The sequence below is a fragment of the Ovis aries genome, chromosome 1 (assembly GCF_016772045.2).
Source record: "Ovis aries strain OAR_USU_Benz2616 breed Rambouillet chromosome 1, ARS-UI_Ramb_v3.0, whole genome shotgun sequence".
NCBI lineage: Eukaryota > Metazoa > Chordata > Mammalia > Artiodactyla > Bovidae > Ovis > Ovis aries.
Window position 1 is genome coordinate 174,904,516 of NC_056054.1, and position 16,174 is coordinate 174,920,689.

Genomic DNA, 16,174 nt, shown 5'->3' on the forward strand with positions numbered 1-16,174 from the left:
CTGAATAAATGAAAGAGTCTCCGAACTAGTCTACTTCCATTCTTTTTCTCACAATTATTCCTCAGACAGGAAAATTCTTCTCTTCCTACACTACTTAACACAAATCATATCCATATTTCAACCCCTGACTCTTTAATAAGAGGTATTCTTTCTCTGTGTTCCTACCATGCTTCGAGTTTCTCCTAGGCAAGAGACACTTTATCCCATTTTCACTTATATAATTAGATATGGATGGAAGGTCACTTTTTCTCCACTGCTGACATTTCCTCCTATGGGGAATGGAGTTCAATCACCAGTGGTAAGGGGCCCACCCGTTTCTGTCCCTTGATCACCTTCTCTTGGAGCAATGAGCACATTCATCTGACTAGTAATCTGGGGAAGAATAACTTATGAGAAGGTGCAGCTCAAATCTCTCCTGTTCCCTCTGAGAGCAAGCTGCCTGCAGAGAGCACGGTGCTGCTATAAGGGCGAGTGCCTGACGCTCTCCCACAGCGAGCTCCACACTCCACCTAGAATTTGTCAGCAATGAAGACCAATGCTCTTATTTTATTTCTCAAACTTCTAAGAACACAAGGAGTAGAAAGGGAAGAAGAGTGGCATTTACTTCGTTTCCTCAAATCTTTCAAGATGTCCATGAACCAGAACCAAAACCTTTTCCTCATGGGCCAGAGGCACCCACCTAGCACAGAATCTTAAACACTTAGAAAAGTGAATTGAACTGAGTCGCTTTTTAAATACTGATAAGGATTTACATCATGAACCACATCCTCTGGCCTGTGATCAACAGCCAATATTTACAGGAGAGCTGACAGGATCTGGATTGGGGATCAGCTTTAACACAACAGCTGTTTCTCCAGGTAGTGTTAACTACAGCACTGGATCACAAACCTAACTTCCTCTGTGTTCTAATAAGAGAAAAAACCCAGTAAGGGAAATAAATATTTGGTGACTGAAAATTAAGTCAGTAAAGAAAACATGCTTGGTTTGAATTCGGTGGCCGTCCAACATTCATACTGCACATTCACTTATGCACTTTAAGACTATAAGTTGGAAATGACATATAGTTAATTATGAATACCCATCAAGTTAATATTCATTTTAAAATAAAACAGTTTTTCTGTGGCAGACAAACTGCTCCAAATCCCTCTGCTGCTTTCACAAAACCCTGAAAGATCTAATTTTGTAAATGAGTCCCCTAACAAGTGAACAATTTCACTCAGAGTGTACTGTTCTCAACCTGGCTCCCCACAGGGTCCCTGAATTCATGAAGCTCTTAGATTGCATTAATAATCTATACAATGTGGTTTGATTTTCATGAAATAAAAGGAAATCAAAATAACTACAGGGCTTTCCATTAGAAGAAAAAAATACAAAAGCAAATGTGCTCACCTGAAAACACATCAAGTCTCGCAGCCCCTGCATCTCTGAAAACAATATAAAAATATTACTGCTTCAGTTTGATATTGTGTTTTTGAAAATTACATTAATCTGAATCGCTCATGTGACAGATGATCTATCGTCAGATAACAAACAATGGAGAAACCCACTTAAATTTCTTTAAAAACAATTACTAAAATATTCTTCCCTGCATCTGTAGACTAAGATTTATGATCACTCATAATTTGAGAATGCTACAAAGCCTAAAACTCAGAAATTTAAAAGAGATAGAATTTAGTGGTAGTTATTCAAGAAGCTCAAGAAAATGGATATGAACATTAAAAAAGGTGGTTGGAAAATAATCCAGAAGTCATATAAAGATTTTCATATATTTTAGAATAAAAAAAATTGCTGATGTGTACCATATAATCACATTTCAAAAGAACATATATGATATACATGTGTGTATCTATAAGGAAAAAAATCAAATGTTAACAGTGGTTTTCTCTAGGTCAGAGGCTGACAATCTATGGTCCATGGGCTAAATCTTGACCATAACTATTTTTTGTGAATAAAGTTAATGGGACACAATCATGACCACTTATTTACATCTTGTCATTTATATATTTGTTTCCATGTTGCCTACAGTCTGCCTTCACACTGTAATGGTACATTTGAATGGCTTCAACCGACGACATGTGGCCTTCAAAGGTGAAAATACTTAATACCTGGCCTTTTACAGAGAAGTAAGTTGTATATACCCCGCCCCCCATGATGAGGTTACTAGTCCCTTCATTTTTTTCTTAGTTGTCTACAATTCACAGATACTATTTGTGTATTTTCTTAAATTAATTTTTAAAGTAAAACTTTAAAAGCCAAGGAAAAAGAGCCAGAAGATCCAGGTTTCCACATGAAAGCTGTGAGAGAAAGGAGGAAGACAATGAGGTCTTAACTGACGAGGAAGTGAGGATGTTGAGGGGGAATCTAGAAGGAAGCTCAGAATAGGACTCAGATGGGGAAACCTGTGTCTCCGAAAATTTCTGTAAGTCTCAACCCAAAACTAGCATAGGTCAATCAAGTAGGTACACTGTCCTTGCTATACAAAGCTGGCCCCTTTGCTCCTTTCGCTACCCAACTGCTACTTCTAATGCCTCCTCCACAGAAATTCTGGAGTTACCATGGCCATTTCTTAAGCATTTTCTATGTGACAAATTCTGAATGAGGTATTCTTAAACCTTTCCATCTAATCCTTACCGCAACACATGACACATAGGTACCATAATCTCCATTATATAAGCACACATTATACAAAGTACCATGTATACAATAATTGGTCAATAAACACCACTATACTAAATTTTTTTCATAGAAACAGTTTCTTCATAGAGAAATTCCATGGGGTAAGACAAAGAAAAGTGATTCACCTTTATAGCATGTTAAGATATTCATAATAAGCTTTATACTTAAACCCAGGTACTTTCTCTCTGAACACCTTTTGTATTAGGAGTCCCCTAAGGATTTTCTTCCTGTCCCATCATAGTTTTTCCTGCTCTTTCCACAACATTCTTTTAATACCTTCCAGTTCAAATTTAGACAAGTATAGGAAACCATCAGAATCTTGAAGAAAAGGATATGAAATAACATCTTAAGAGTAACACAGGGACTTTAAGAAGACCTTCATAAGATTGACAGAGTATCTTGAGTAGGTCTGTTAAATAGCTTTATCTGTTGTCAATTACTGGCATATAAGAACTGTGGTGTTGGAGAGGACTCTTGAGAGTCCCTTGGACTGCAAGGAGATCCAGCCAGTCCATTCTAAAGGAGATCAGTTCTGGGTGTTCACTGGAGGGACTGATGCTAAAGCTGAAACTCCAATACTTTGGCCACCTCATGAGAAGAGTTGACTCATTGGAAAAGACCCTGATGCTGGGAGAGATTGGGGGCAGGAGGAGAAGGGGGTGACAGAGGATGAGATGGCTGGATGGCATCACCGACTTGATGGACATGAGTTTAAGTAAACTCTGGGAGCTGGTGATGGACAGGGAGGCCTGGCGTGCTGCGATTCATGGGGTTGCAAAGAGTCGGACAAGACTGAGCAACTGAACTGAACTGAACTGAAGTAGTGGTGACAACCTCCTGTATCCCCTGAAGACAGACAAGTTGAGGAGTTCAGGCTGGCCATGGAGAACCCTGAGAATGGCAAAGCTGAAGACACAGGCTGGTCCCAAGAGAGCACCTGCTACATGCCTAATCCTATTGAGTTGGTCTCAAAGTTGCTACATATAATCTTAGGGGAAAAAAAGCATGGGGAAAAAAGTTTTGTTTTTCTTTTTTTTTACATGGCACTTCATCTTCTCAAACTTCATGAACAATTCCTTCCTCTTATTCTTTACGAATACTGTACAAAGTTTCACTATGAGTCAAACATGAGGCAAGCTAGACTTGGTCAAGGTGCTGCCAGATTACAAGAGCTGCTCAAAGAACTGCTCAATTGTTCATATTTCTGCCACTCCCCTGAGTCTGCAGTCAATCTTTCTTTGCCAGTCACTCTCCATAAACTCGTCCCACCGTTCGATTTCTTCTATACTCTGATATGACTTTCTCTCCTTTGTTAAAATGAATAAGTGAAACAACTTTATAGGAGAAAAGACAGTTGGCAAAATGGACCAGTACATTCTTTCACAGTTACAGGTATCAAGTTGCTGAAAACAGAACTTTAGTAGGACAGAGGGTTAGTGGATACAGGAATATTGCTTCAGAGCTTGAGCAGCCGCACACAGTAGAAACCCTGCCCTCCTGTAGAGAGACTAACCATGAACATTCATGTGCAGTGGCTGGGTCCCTGTTAGCTCTATCTAAGTTGAGTTTACAGTTCTTCTGACCAACCAACTTTATTTTTTCTTCTTTTCCCTACTTTTTTTTGATGACTATGATTCCAGTTGTTCAACAGAGTTTCACAAAAAGAGGTGCTAGTGACTTTGTGCTTAGTGTTGAGCTCTGCCAAACAGGAAGGAGGTCTTGATGGCTGGTGAAACAGCTACACCCTATGGTCACAGTCACCTCCCTTCTAAAGCTAAAAATGAGGGGAAAATGTAAAACACTGAAATACAGTCATCAATCAGTGGCAGGGAATATATTTATTAAATATATATAATATACACTGTGCTGTTGTTTTAAGTTGCTAAGTCATCTCCAACTCTTTACAACCTCATGGGCTATAGCCCACCAGGCTCCTCTGTCCATGGGATTCTCCAGGCAAGAATACTGGAGTGGGTTGCCATTTCCTCTTCCAGGGTATCTTCCTGACCCAGGTATCAAACCCATCTCTCCTGCACTGGCAGCAGATTCTTTACCACTGAGCCACCAGGGAAGCCCTGTGCTGGGCTATTCTTAACTGCTCAGTAATGTGCAACTCTTTGTAACCCCATGGACTGTAGCCCACCAGGATCCTCTATCCGTGGGGATTCTCCAGGAAAAAATACTGGAGTGGGTTGCCTTACCCTCCTCCAAGGGATCTTCCCAATCCAGAGATCAAACCTAGGTCTCCCGCATTGCAGGAGGATTATTTACCATCTGAGCCACCAGGGAAGCCCAAGAATACTGGAGTGGGTAGCCTATCTCTTTTTCAGATCTTCCTGACCCAGGAATCGAACCAGGGTCTCCTGAATTGCAGGTGGATTCCCAGCTGAGCTACCAGGGAAGCCCCGTTACATGGTTATTTACACAAAAACAGATGTCCAATTTACAAGTACTTCAAGTCTAATCATAAATACAAACTGAATAAAAATGAATAATTTCTCCCTTCAACTGTACTTTTTCCTATCATACCTTGATTTTATAGAAAATCAACTCATGTAGCATTCCAAGTGGAGACAATGACATCATATTTTCATCTAATATGGCTAGACTTTATTAATGTCACAAAATGCCTTTGAATAACCTTTGTTTACAATAAGCCTTACCTTGCATTGTCCAACAATTCAGCTAGTGCTCCAAAAAGGAAACTGTGAGTGGTGCTAATGAAGAAACAGAGGGAAAATAAAAGTTAAACCAACTCTGTAATCAACATAAAAGGTTCAAGACACATGCAGTGTTCTCTAGTTTGAGGAAGATAATCAGTTAAGAAGTTATTCTAGAAATTTCTCAGCACAGTCAAGATTCTGAAGTACATATCCTCCATGACAAAGCCAGGGCTAAGAACCCTATCAGCAAAATATCTTATTTACTCCTAATAAAGACTTCAAGGACCTGACTGTACTTAGAGCAAATTTTGACATTTTAATATTGCTTTATAAGCATTTAAGTTTTTCAGAGAATGTTTCATCAAAACTATATTATTTAAGGCCAAATACTTTCTGAAAAGCCTTGACCAAAACCCAGACTCACTGAAAGACCTTAAGATTTCAACTGCAGACACAGGTATTGGCAGGTTACCCCGGTCTGCGCCACTAACCTACATTTTTCTGTGGAATCTTTTCACCTCAGAAAAGCCCACGCCTTAAATAACTTCACAGATGACCAGCATTCACTCTCGCCTGTACCCTTTCTGACAAGTCCTGGGCACAGGAAGCACTAGATAGCCATCACTGTTTCTACTTTGAAGGCTGAATGTTTCTCTGTGGGTGGGATCAAATCGCCTTCAGGTTCCACATTTGCTTTCCATTTCCTGATGTGGATATTTCAATCAGCAACATTATGAAGGAAGATTCAGTCAGTAATTTTCTTTTTATATATAGTAAACAGGTAGCAGACGCAAAAGAAACATATTTATCAACAAACATCTGCTCATTTGTCTAATATTATACCCTCCTCTGTTTCACTCTAATCTGTGAATAGTTCAGAAGGGCCACTCACTGGCCTGTTTATGCCACTCCTGCATTATTAGAGAGAAATTAAGTTTGGCCCTATTTGCCAGATTTGGGATAGTTAGGATGACAGAAGAAGGAATCCTCAGTTCCTGCTTCGATTTTCTAAAACTCTGAAGTTTTGTTTGGATAACTAAATTGGAATTTAAAATGGAATTTATTTTTATTTTAATTTAATCCTTTAAAAAACCTTAAATTCGCTAGTATTCAAAGACTTTGTTGATCCCCTCTAGTTTGAAAATATTATCTTCTTATAATAAGAGTGAAAATCTTGGGTACAAGCTTTAAAAAAACAAACTCCATGGATTGCAATTTTTGCTTTAATGACACGAAAATTAATAGACTGTCTTATATACAGCTATCATAGAGTGTTCTGTGATTTTTTTCCCCTGAAGAGTTGTTATGCATGCTGACTGATTTCATTGTTTGATTTACAAATATCTATCTTTGCTTTCAAAATGTTAGTATTTTAACATTTTGATATGTTAAAATATGGTTAGCATTAGTACTAACCATCTGTAATTTCCTTCATTTCTCAATAGGGAAATAGCATAGGATGGTCAACAATTAAAAAAAAACAAAACCTGCTCATTTGTACAGGAGAAAGGATCGTCTGCAATGTGTCAACAACTCCAAATACCCCAGACCATAGGACAACACTGTAGCCAAAAATTTATTTTTTAAAAATGCATACATATATCTATTTTGGGAATCTTAAACTATAAACCCATGCTGATGACGGCAGGAATCTCTTGACTCTAGTCAGCTTTCAAATTTTTCATCAAAATAAACCCACTAATACAATTGTTGCAAAAATGTGTCCTTCAATCAAAAGAAATTTATACTTAAAAATCTAAAATGCAACAAAAGAAAAGTGTCAGTGATATGCTTTACAAAAGCAGTACTTCAAACCATAAGCCTTTCTAAACAATCCTTCAGAAAAGTAACTTCAATCATTCTGACCAAAAAAAAAAAAAAAAAAGAAAGAAATCCATATAAGCTTCTGTACTATTTCACTCAAGACTTTTACTGACTTCCTGCCACATGCCAATGTGGGCAGACACGGTCTTTACATCTTTAGGGGCTCAAGCGAGTGGGGGATATGAAAAATACACAAGTAAAACATAGAGATGATAACACAGGTTGTGATTCGGTGCCATAGACGAAGAGCAGTGCGGAAGAGTCTTCTGAGGAAGGCAGAGCCTCTCTTCACAGAAGACATGGACTGAACCCTGGAAGATGAGACTTCAGCCCCTTGCAGAGCTAGAGTGGAAACCCTCTAGCAAGAACAGGAAGTGCAAAGTCCTTGAAGCAGAAAAGAGCAAAGGAGGCCAGTCTGCTCTCGCTGCAGTAAATCTAGGAGATCACATTGAGAAGTGGGATGCTCAGGTCATGTAGCACCTCCTTCTCCACAGTTAGGAGCGCATACTTAGTCCACACACAACTGGAAACCACCATTGTGCTTTAATAAAGTGACGTATCTGGTGTAAAGTTTTAAAAGCTCACTCTAGCAGCTTTCAGAAAACCTGATCATAAGGGAGCAAGAACAGGAAGCAGAGAATCCAGTTTAGAGCCTATGTGATATCCAGAAAGGAGATGGCATTAAGTATGAAGAGAAACAGATGAATTTGAGACACAAGAGTTAGCATGAAAAGGACTTGAAGATGGATTGGATGTGGGGGTGATGCAAAGGAGGGATAAAAAAATCACTGCTGTTAATCAAAAACCTTAACTCGAATTACTGTATGATGACCCTTGTATGTACAATCTAAAAAGAAATGATACAAATGAACTTATTTACAAAACAGAAACAGAGACTCACAGACTTAGAAAACAAACTTATGGTTGTTGGGATGGACGTATACACATTGCTATCTTTAAAATGGATAACCAACCAGAACATACTGTATAGTACACAGAGCTCTGCGCAGTGTTAATGTGGCAGCCTGGATGGGAGGGGAGTTTGACGGAGAATGGGTACATGTATATGTACGGCTAACCCCTTCACTGTTCACCTGAAACCATCACATTATTACTCGGCTATACCGCAATACAAAATAAGAAGTTAAACAAAAATCTTATCCCAGGGACCTGAGAGTAGGCCAAGTTGTGGCTGATTTTGTGGCTGCGGCTTCATGCTGCTGTCACTCTTGTTATTAAGTTAACAGACCACCAGATAATGGGGTGGCTTGAGGGAGGTAGTTTGGGGAGCAGGAGGAGGCTAGGGAGAAAAATAGCCACAGAAACTATACAAAAATGAGGCTAAAGAACTTCCTAAGATAAAATTCCGCCTTTCCAGCAGTCGTAATTTTTCTTCCACGTACTCAAAATTACTAGCTTTTCATTTGTCTTCCGGAGAAGGCAATGGCACCCCACTCCAGCACTCTTGCCTGGAAAATCCCATGGATGGAGGAGCCTGGTGGGCTGCAGTCCATGGGGTCGCTAAGAGTCGGACACGACTGAGCGACTTCACTTCCACTTTTCACTTTCATGCATTGGAGAAGCAAATGGCAACCCACTCCAGTGTTCTTGCCTGGAGAATCCCAGGGACGGGGGAGCCTGGTGGGCAGCCGTCTATGGGGTCGCACAGAGTTGGACACGAGTGAAGTGACTTAGCAGCATTTGTCTTCTGCCTCAGCTAACGTTTAACATTTTGTACCATCCTTTCCAGCTTAAATCATTCTCCATGATAACAAGTTAAAACTAAGTCCCTGCTGAATTTTGCCTGGGTGTTTTCTTTTGTGGTCTATAAGAAGTACACTGTCCCAAGCAGCAAGGCCTGGCTTCACACTTCCATTTTTGTTGCTTCACGTCTGCCACATTCTTTCTATCAATCAGAATTTTTGGTAAACCCAAATTACCTAATTTAATTACCTAAATTAGGCCGATTTAGGTTCCCCAAAATCAAATCAACCTAGCACTCACTGCTAGGCTTTGCTGTACTAGAAATAACAGATGAAAAAACACTGTCCTTTGCCTCTGCCATGTGAATATTCGAAATAACCCCTAAAGAGTATTCAAAAAGGATACTGGCCTGACAGAACAAAGTATCCTAATAAGAACCAGAATGTGCGATTCCTGTCTTCAAAGAGGTTACACTTTCAGAAAGACTGAGGAGGCAACAGAAGCTGGAATCAATAAACACAAACTGCTCTCTGGCTTCAGTCGCTCAGTCCTGTGGGACTCTGCAACCCCATGGACTGTGGTCCGCCAGGCTCCTCTGCCCATGGAATTCAACAGGCAAGAATACTGAAGTGGGTTGCCATTGCTCTCTGGAGGGCAAACTTAATCTTTAAAATGTCAGCGTGTTCGGTAGAGAAGTGACTATAGATAGGCCAAGTTGGTAGAATGAGGCTTCTGTCGACCTACAATTAAATAGTTTTGTCTAGTGATTGATATGGGGCCTTCCTACCACTTGGTGTTCATTGAAGGGCACCAGAGGCCTTCAGCCTGGTTTAGAACATACATTTTCATCACTTTTTCGTTGCTTTTTTTTTTTTTTTAAGCATATACATTTTAAATAAATAAATCCACGAATCAATGATACCAAGTTCCTTTTTTTTAAAAAGGGCACCTGGCGAGGAGACGGGCAAGAGTCTTCTCCATTGTGTGGAAAGCCTCCCCACCGCTCCGGCTACAAGGGGGCACTCACGAGTTGGCGTGGATGAAATCCAGATGCAGCTGGGCCCGGAGCAGAGCAGGATACTTGTCGCCCATGTCCCGGAACGCGACCCGCGCGGCCCTCAGAGCCCAAGCCTAGGGGCCCAGCAGCTTTCCGCTCAGCTCCACGCCCACGCCCAGGCCCACGCCCACGCGCGGACTCCCCGTGCTGCGAGCACGTGCGCCCCCTGGCGGCCGGACCGCGAAGCTCACCCTGCACTGGGTGTGTCCCAGACGTTAGGCGAGCGTCTGATTAGGGGAGCCTGTTGCTGATCTTGGATCCACCTGGCGAGGCTAAGGAGGCTGAGCTAGACTCCTCTTCCCGAACTGAGGTTTAGGTAACCTTACTAAACACTCGTTCTCTGTTATTCTCCAACTGGAAAATAGAGCCCAAGGCTGGGGTTAGAGTTCGATCAGGAATGATCACACACAGAGACACACAAAACCACTCTGAACGGGAAGAATGCGTGGTGAGGTCGGTAAAGGAGCAGGAAAGGCAGGGCGAGAACAAGGGTCGTTTCCCTTGTGTGGCTGTCACGCCGCAGAGGTAAAGACGCTTGTGTTCTCACTCAGCACTTAACCTATGTCACTTGGGCTGTGTTTTCTTCACTTGAAGGAAAGAAAGAAGAAAAGAGATCCGCCAGAGAGAGAATGGAAAGAGCTAAAAGCCATCAGAACAGAATGCTGAGGCGTGTGTCCCGAGGGAACCGTTTTCACTTGTCAGCTGACGTTCAACTCAACTATTTGACATGCTGGCCGGGCTTGAAGAACAGACATTCTGCATTGTTCCGAAAGATAGAACTGGGAAAGTGGAAGGTGGAAAGAGAGAGGTTGGGGATAAATATAAGGAAGGGCTGTGTATGCCAGCTATCCAAAAGGGGACACAAAGCAGTTACCAACACCCAAGCTAAAACAGGATTTCTCAGTGATGTGTTATGGAAAGGTCCTGCTGCAATAAGAAATTAATAGAACTGGTTGGCTCTAATTGCTCAAACTCATTTATTCTAAGGCAAATGACTTGCAAATAAGGTAGTTCAATAGTACTAGGCAGGTGTTTTATATGAAAGTTTTAAAATCAGAAACAAGCTTCTATGGAATAAGAAAGTTGAACTAGCTGTGTTGGTGATTTACAGGCATTACACAAGCAATGAGGCTCACAAAAAAGAAAAAAGACAATATCAGCTTTGGGGTGCTCATTCTACTTCTAGAGAAAGAAGTTTATCAGTTACTACATTTATAAGACTCAATAGAGGAAGAAAGAATTTGAATGGCAACCCAAGGACACATGATGCTCCACTTTAATTTGAAAACTGGAAGTAAATATAAACATTTCAAGTAATCTTCCTGATTGCATTTTTGTTTTAACAGTGGCTATGATGGTGTTTTGATAGCAAAATTCTCTTTACTAAGCAATGTGAGCTATCTTTCCAATTTTTCCTTTCATAGAACTTCAGTGAAATATGACATTTTATTTTCATATTACGGGTAAGAAAAGCTTGACGAGCCTCTTCTGGATTTATTTTACTACCCCAATTTCCAGCTGCTACCTCAAAGCAATTTACTATTGGGAGGGCACCAGAACCACAAGCCTGTAATTAGTAAAGGGCTGTGATACCTAATTTCTATCAGAGGGAAGGGTGTGATTATCACAGAAGCACTCCTTCTAATAATCTGAGCAGAGCCCTCCTACATTGAGTGGGCAGCCCTAAAGCACCAGACAGTACTGCTGGCCCGGATGACAGGAATACAGGGGGATCTGTTAGATGGGGCTGAAAAAGAGTCCTGAGATCACTGTGCATGCGTGCTCAGTCACTCAGTCATGTCTGACCCTCTGCGACCCCATGGACTGTAGCCTGCCAGGCTCCTCTGTCCGTGAGATTTGGACATCTGTCCTGGCAAGAATACTGGAGTGGGTTGCCATTTCCTCCTCCAGGGGGATCTTCCTACTGTACACAATCCACCAAAAGTCCTTTCCCCATTTCAACTCGGCTTCACCACACTGCCGCCATAGAGGCAATTCCTGTTCCTCTTTAAGGTATACTTGTGGAATTGCCTCTCTTAGTCACGTCCCTCAGCCCTGCCTCAAGATTCATTTAACATTATTTCATGATAAAATAAATACCAAGGGAACAGCAGAGAGGGGAGATCTTAATTGAGAACATCATCTGCTCATCTTATGGTTGATCCTGATGTTAAGGACAGTCAATCTGGGATGACTAAACATTTCAACTTGGCAACATTCATGTATTAGTCACAAATGATGGATCAAATCTTTCAGACTCCACTTTCTCCCTACCACTTAAATAGTTGTCTATGAACAAACATTTAATTACACAAACATGTTTAAACTCAAGACAAAGTTTATAAACATTAAAAAAAATGCTTGTACCTATCAACCACGCACACTGTTATGCCATCTCCAAAGAACTATAAGAAATAAATTCAGCATATGATGATAAACACAGAAAGCAAATGCTGTTTAGGTGATACTATTTAAAGAGGCTAATGCCCCTCAACTGATAACAATGAAATATCTCTGGAAGCAATTCACACCATTCTTGCTCATGTTCTTGCTTTTGTGTGAACCTAGTCAGTACATTTTCATTTCTTCCAGTCTACTCCATGTTAGACAGCGGTGGGGTTTTCAATACAGAAATTCTGTTACCCATATAATTGACCATCTTCATATTCCAGATATTCAGCACTGTGATAAGCACCCCTGGAGATGGTGGCAAATATGAGGCCCAAAGCGTGCCCAGAGAATAATGATGGTATTAAATGAATTAGAAAATATGGTATTCACTTTGGGTTGGTGAACCCACTAGCCATTTCCCCAGTTTTCCTCTTTCTATTCTCAAAGCTGAAAATATGCTTTTCTAAACTCCCCTGTAGCAAGGGTGGCCATCTGACTCAGTACTCATACATAAGATAAAAGCAGACCATGTGCGGAGTGGTTTCTAGAGAGCCACTAGATAAAAGGCACAGGCGGGGCTGGTTCCACCTTTCTTCCTGTTTCTGCCTTAAGCACGGGCACAACACCAGAATTTGTGTTGTCATTTGTATCCATGAGGGGAAGTTCAAGAGAACTGTATGAAGCAGTCCCACGCATTCTTGAATTACTAAATCATAGCCAGAAGTCACTCACCTCCAGTTTTTTCATTATGAAATAAAACTTGATCTTTATTAGTTTAAGTAATTATAATTGGATTTTCTTTTCAGTTCAGTTCAGTTCAGCCACTCAGTCGTGTCTGACTCTTTGCGACCCCATGAATTGCAGCACGCCAGGCCTCCCTGTCCATCACCAACTCCCGGAGTTCACTCAAACTCGCGTCCATAGAGTCAGTGATGCCATCCAGCCATCTCATCCTCTATCGTCCCCTTCTCCTCCTGCCCCCAATCCCTTCCAGCATCAGAGTCTTTTCCAATGAGTCAACTCTTCGCATGAGGTGGCCAAATTGGAGTTTCAGCTTTAGCATCAGTCCTTCCAAAGAATACCCAGGACTGACCTCCTTTAGAATGGACTGGTTGGATCTCCTTGCTGTCCAAGGGACTCTCAAGAGTCTTTTCCAACACCACACTTCAAAAGCATCAATTCTTCGGCACTCAGCCTTCTTCACAGTCCAACTCTCACATCCATACATGACTACTGGAAAAAACATAGGTGTGATGTACAATTTGGAGCTGTTATTGGCTCATGTAATGAATCACTTATTTGGTGACAGCCAACTCCATGGTAGGCTCCAAGAATATAAAAGTAAAAATACCTTGTTTTTTTCATTTGAGGTGTTACTGTTTAATACAGGCAGAGTGTATTTGATTCTAATGTAGGAAAAAGAAACCATTCCAGGTATACCAGAAACCAAGGAATATAATAAAGGGAAATAGATTTTGACCAAAGCTATGGAGCAGATAGAAGGGCTCGAATTAGGGGTCCACCACAGGATAGCTGAGTGCAACCTCACACCATGAAGCAGAACAGAGGGCAGCAGTCTCCTGATGCCTCCGCTACGAGTGTCTCCAGCTACCCACGAGGATGGTTTCCACGTACAGGAATACGAAGGCTGGCCACTGCCTCTGTGCACTCGCATCTCATGTCCTGCAGGATAGCAGCAAGATAAAAAAATATTTTTCACATCCAGAACCTAAGAATATTTTCTAGTTTTTTAATCTCTCTAACTGGAGAGATTAGAGAGAAGATACATGGTCACTAAGGGAGACAAGCACCGTTTCCACCACATTGATGAAACTTTAAAGCTTCTATTAGTGCATTAAGGTGTTACAGGTCCTTTGAGAGAAGTTCAGACTGCAGGTAGGGAGGTGAGTTAGGAAAGATTTCAAAGAAGTGATGGGACTTGAACAGTACTTTGAAAGATGATCTTACATCTGCTAGATGAACAGAATCAGGATTGCCATGCTAGGCAGAGTGCTCAGTTGAAAACAGGAAAAGCGTGAGGCTACGCAGACATTTTATAAACAGCTCATCATGTCTGGAGTGTGGGGTGCAAGCTGTAAGAAGACTGGGGAGGAAGTGGGAGTCAGATCATGGTGGACTCTGAATCTGCACTGAAGAATTTGGAATGGCTCCTGTGGGGGTGGGAAACCAGAGTCAGGCCTTCAGCAATGGAGTGCTATGAGTGAATTTCTGGTTCCTACAGATCACTCTGGATGCATATGAATACCAGGTTGGAGGAGTTCAAGCCTAGAAGAAGGAAGGCCAGTTAGCAGAGTATTGCAATAGCCAGTGAGGAATAACATCTTGGGCTGGGGAGAATTTGATGTTATGGGGGAAAGAAATGGACTGGATGCCCTGGTAGCTTAGATAGCTAGAAAGGTCATCTCTAGAAGATTTGCAGTAAAGTGGAGAAGAAACCATGGAGATAAGGACTAGAGAGAAAAAGATGAATATGAAACGTCTTGATTAGGAAAATGTGGAAATTGAATTTCTAAGTAAGATCATGAGATATAGCAAATGCAGGGAGAAAACACAAATTTGGTTGGCTTAACTCAGTTCTTTAGGGGTCTGAGTGAAGCAGGGGAAAAAAAGAAAAAGGGCAAGTTACTCTATGGTTTTAAGGTTGAAGTTCTAGGGAGATGGTCTTGCTCCTGCCAGTATTAGGTAAGTCACCCAAAATTACCCATTTGAAAGGTAGAAGAGAATAAGTTCATGTTTGTGATGTTAGGATTTCGCATTACACAGCATATCCAAGTAGAGGATTGTCTGTGCATTTTAAACAAATATGTGGTTTTTCTGTCTTAAATGGAGTTAAGACAGGTTATCATTTTTCAATAAAACATAATTTTGTGTTATGAAGGATATTAGTGAAAGTATTGAGCTTTGTGTGCCCCTGAAGTTAGAGGCTGAGGAGTTCATGGGACTGGAAGAAACTGGTTAAAGACTCCAGAAAAAAAAGAAACACACTTAGGGAAATGTATAGAGAAATGTGACTTTTTTTGAACATGAGTTAATAGTGTCAAAACTGATCCAAAAAAATCTGCAAATAAATTTTCTGTATTGAATCTCCGTTTAAACGTGGATGTCTAATTTCTGAATTGATACTATGTATCAACTCAATAGGTTGCCAAGAAGTATATACTAGCCTCACCCTGAAAAAACAAGACAGTGTTTTCTAGAATTATATTTCTTGGGATTTGTTCATAGAAAATGAAGGGGAAATAATGTATCCAGATCGCTCTCAAACTTGTTCTGTCTTCTTTCCACAAAACTGGTTTTAGCTACAAAACAAAAATAAAGTTACAGATATAGAAACAGACTAACAGTTACCAGGGGAAAAGTGAGGGGGAGAGGTAAATGAACAGACTGGGCCTGACATATACACACTAATATATATAAAATAGATAGTTAATCAGAACCTGCTACATAGCACAGAGAACTCTACTCATTACTCTGTAATGGCCTATGTGGAAAAAGAATCTAAAAAACAGTGGATACATGTATATGTATAACTGACTCACTTTTCTGTACAAAACAAACACAGCATTGTAAGTCAACTATACCCCAGTAAAAATTAAAAAGAGAGAAAAAAATCACTGCAAATAGCCAAATTTAGTGCATTGTTAGAATGCAAAGTGAGGAAACAACACACGTTGATCTTTGAGACACTGTAATAAAAGTCTTTAAAAGTTCAAAGGTAGGAAAAAACTTCACATATGTAAGTAAAGCTTGTACCCTGACCTTTGGGCGCACAGCACTTAGAGATGTGCAATGAATCACTGACAATTCAGAAGCAGGCACATGTTTCCTGCTGTGGCAA

At 40.7% G+C, this 16,174-nt stretch overlaps 1 protein-coding gene across 2 annotated transcripts in view; it reads right to left on the minus strand.

Annotated features, from left to right (window-relative positions):
• MORC1 (MORC family CW-type zinc finger 1) overlaps positions 1 to 10,065 on the minus strand; it is a 169,449-nt gene extending 159,384 nt beyond the window's left edge. For both annotated transcript variants that reach the window (XM_060417526.1, XM_060417522.1), the window contains exons 1-3: positions 9,895 to 10,065; positions 5,340 to 5,393; positions 1,390 to 1,424 (exon numbers count right to left, since the gene is read on the minus strand). In XM_060417526.1, coding sequence (XP_060273509.1) covers positions 1,390 to 1,424; positions 5,340 to 5,393; positions 9,895 to 9,959 — 154 coding nt within the window. In that variant the 5' untranslated portion in view covers positions 9,960 to 10,065. The remainder of the gene's footprint in view (positions 1 to 1,389; positions 1,425 to 5,339; positions 5,394 to 9,894) is intronic.
• Between the last annotated feature and the right edge of the window lie 6,109 nt (positions 10,066 to 16,174).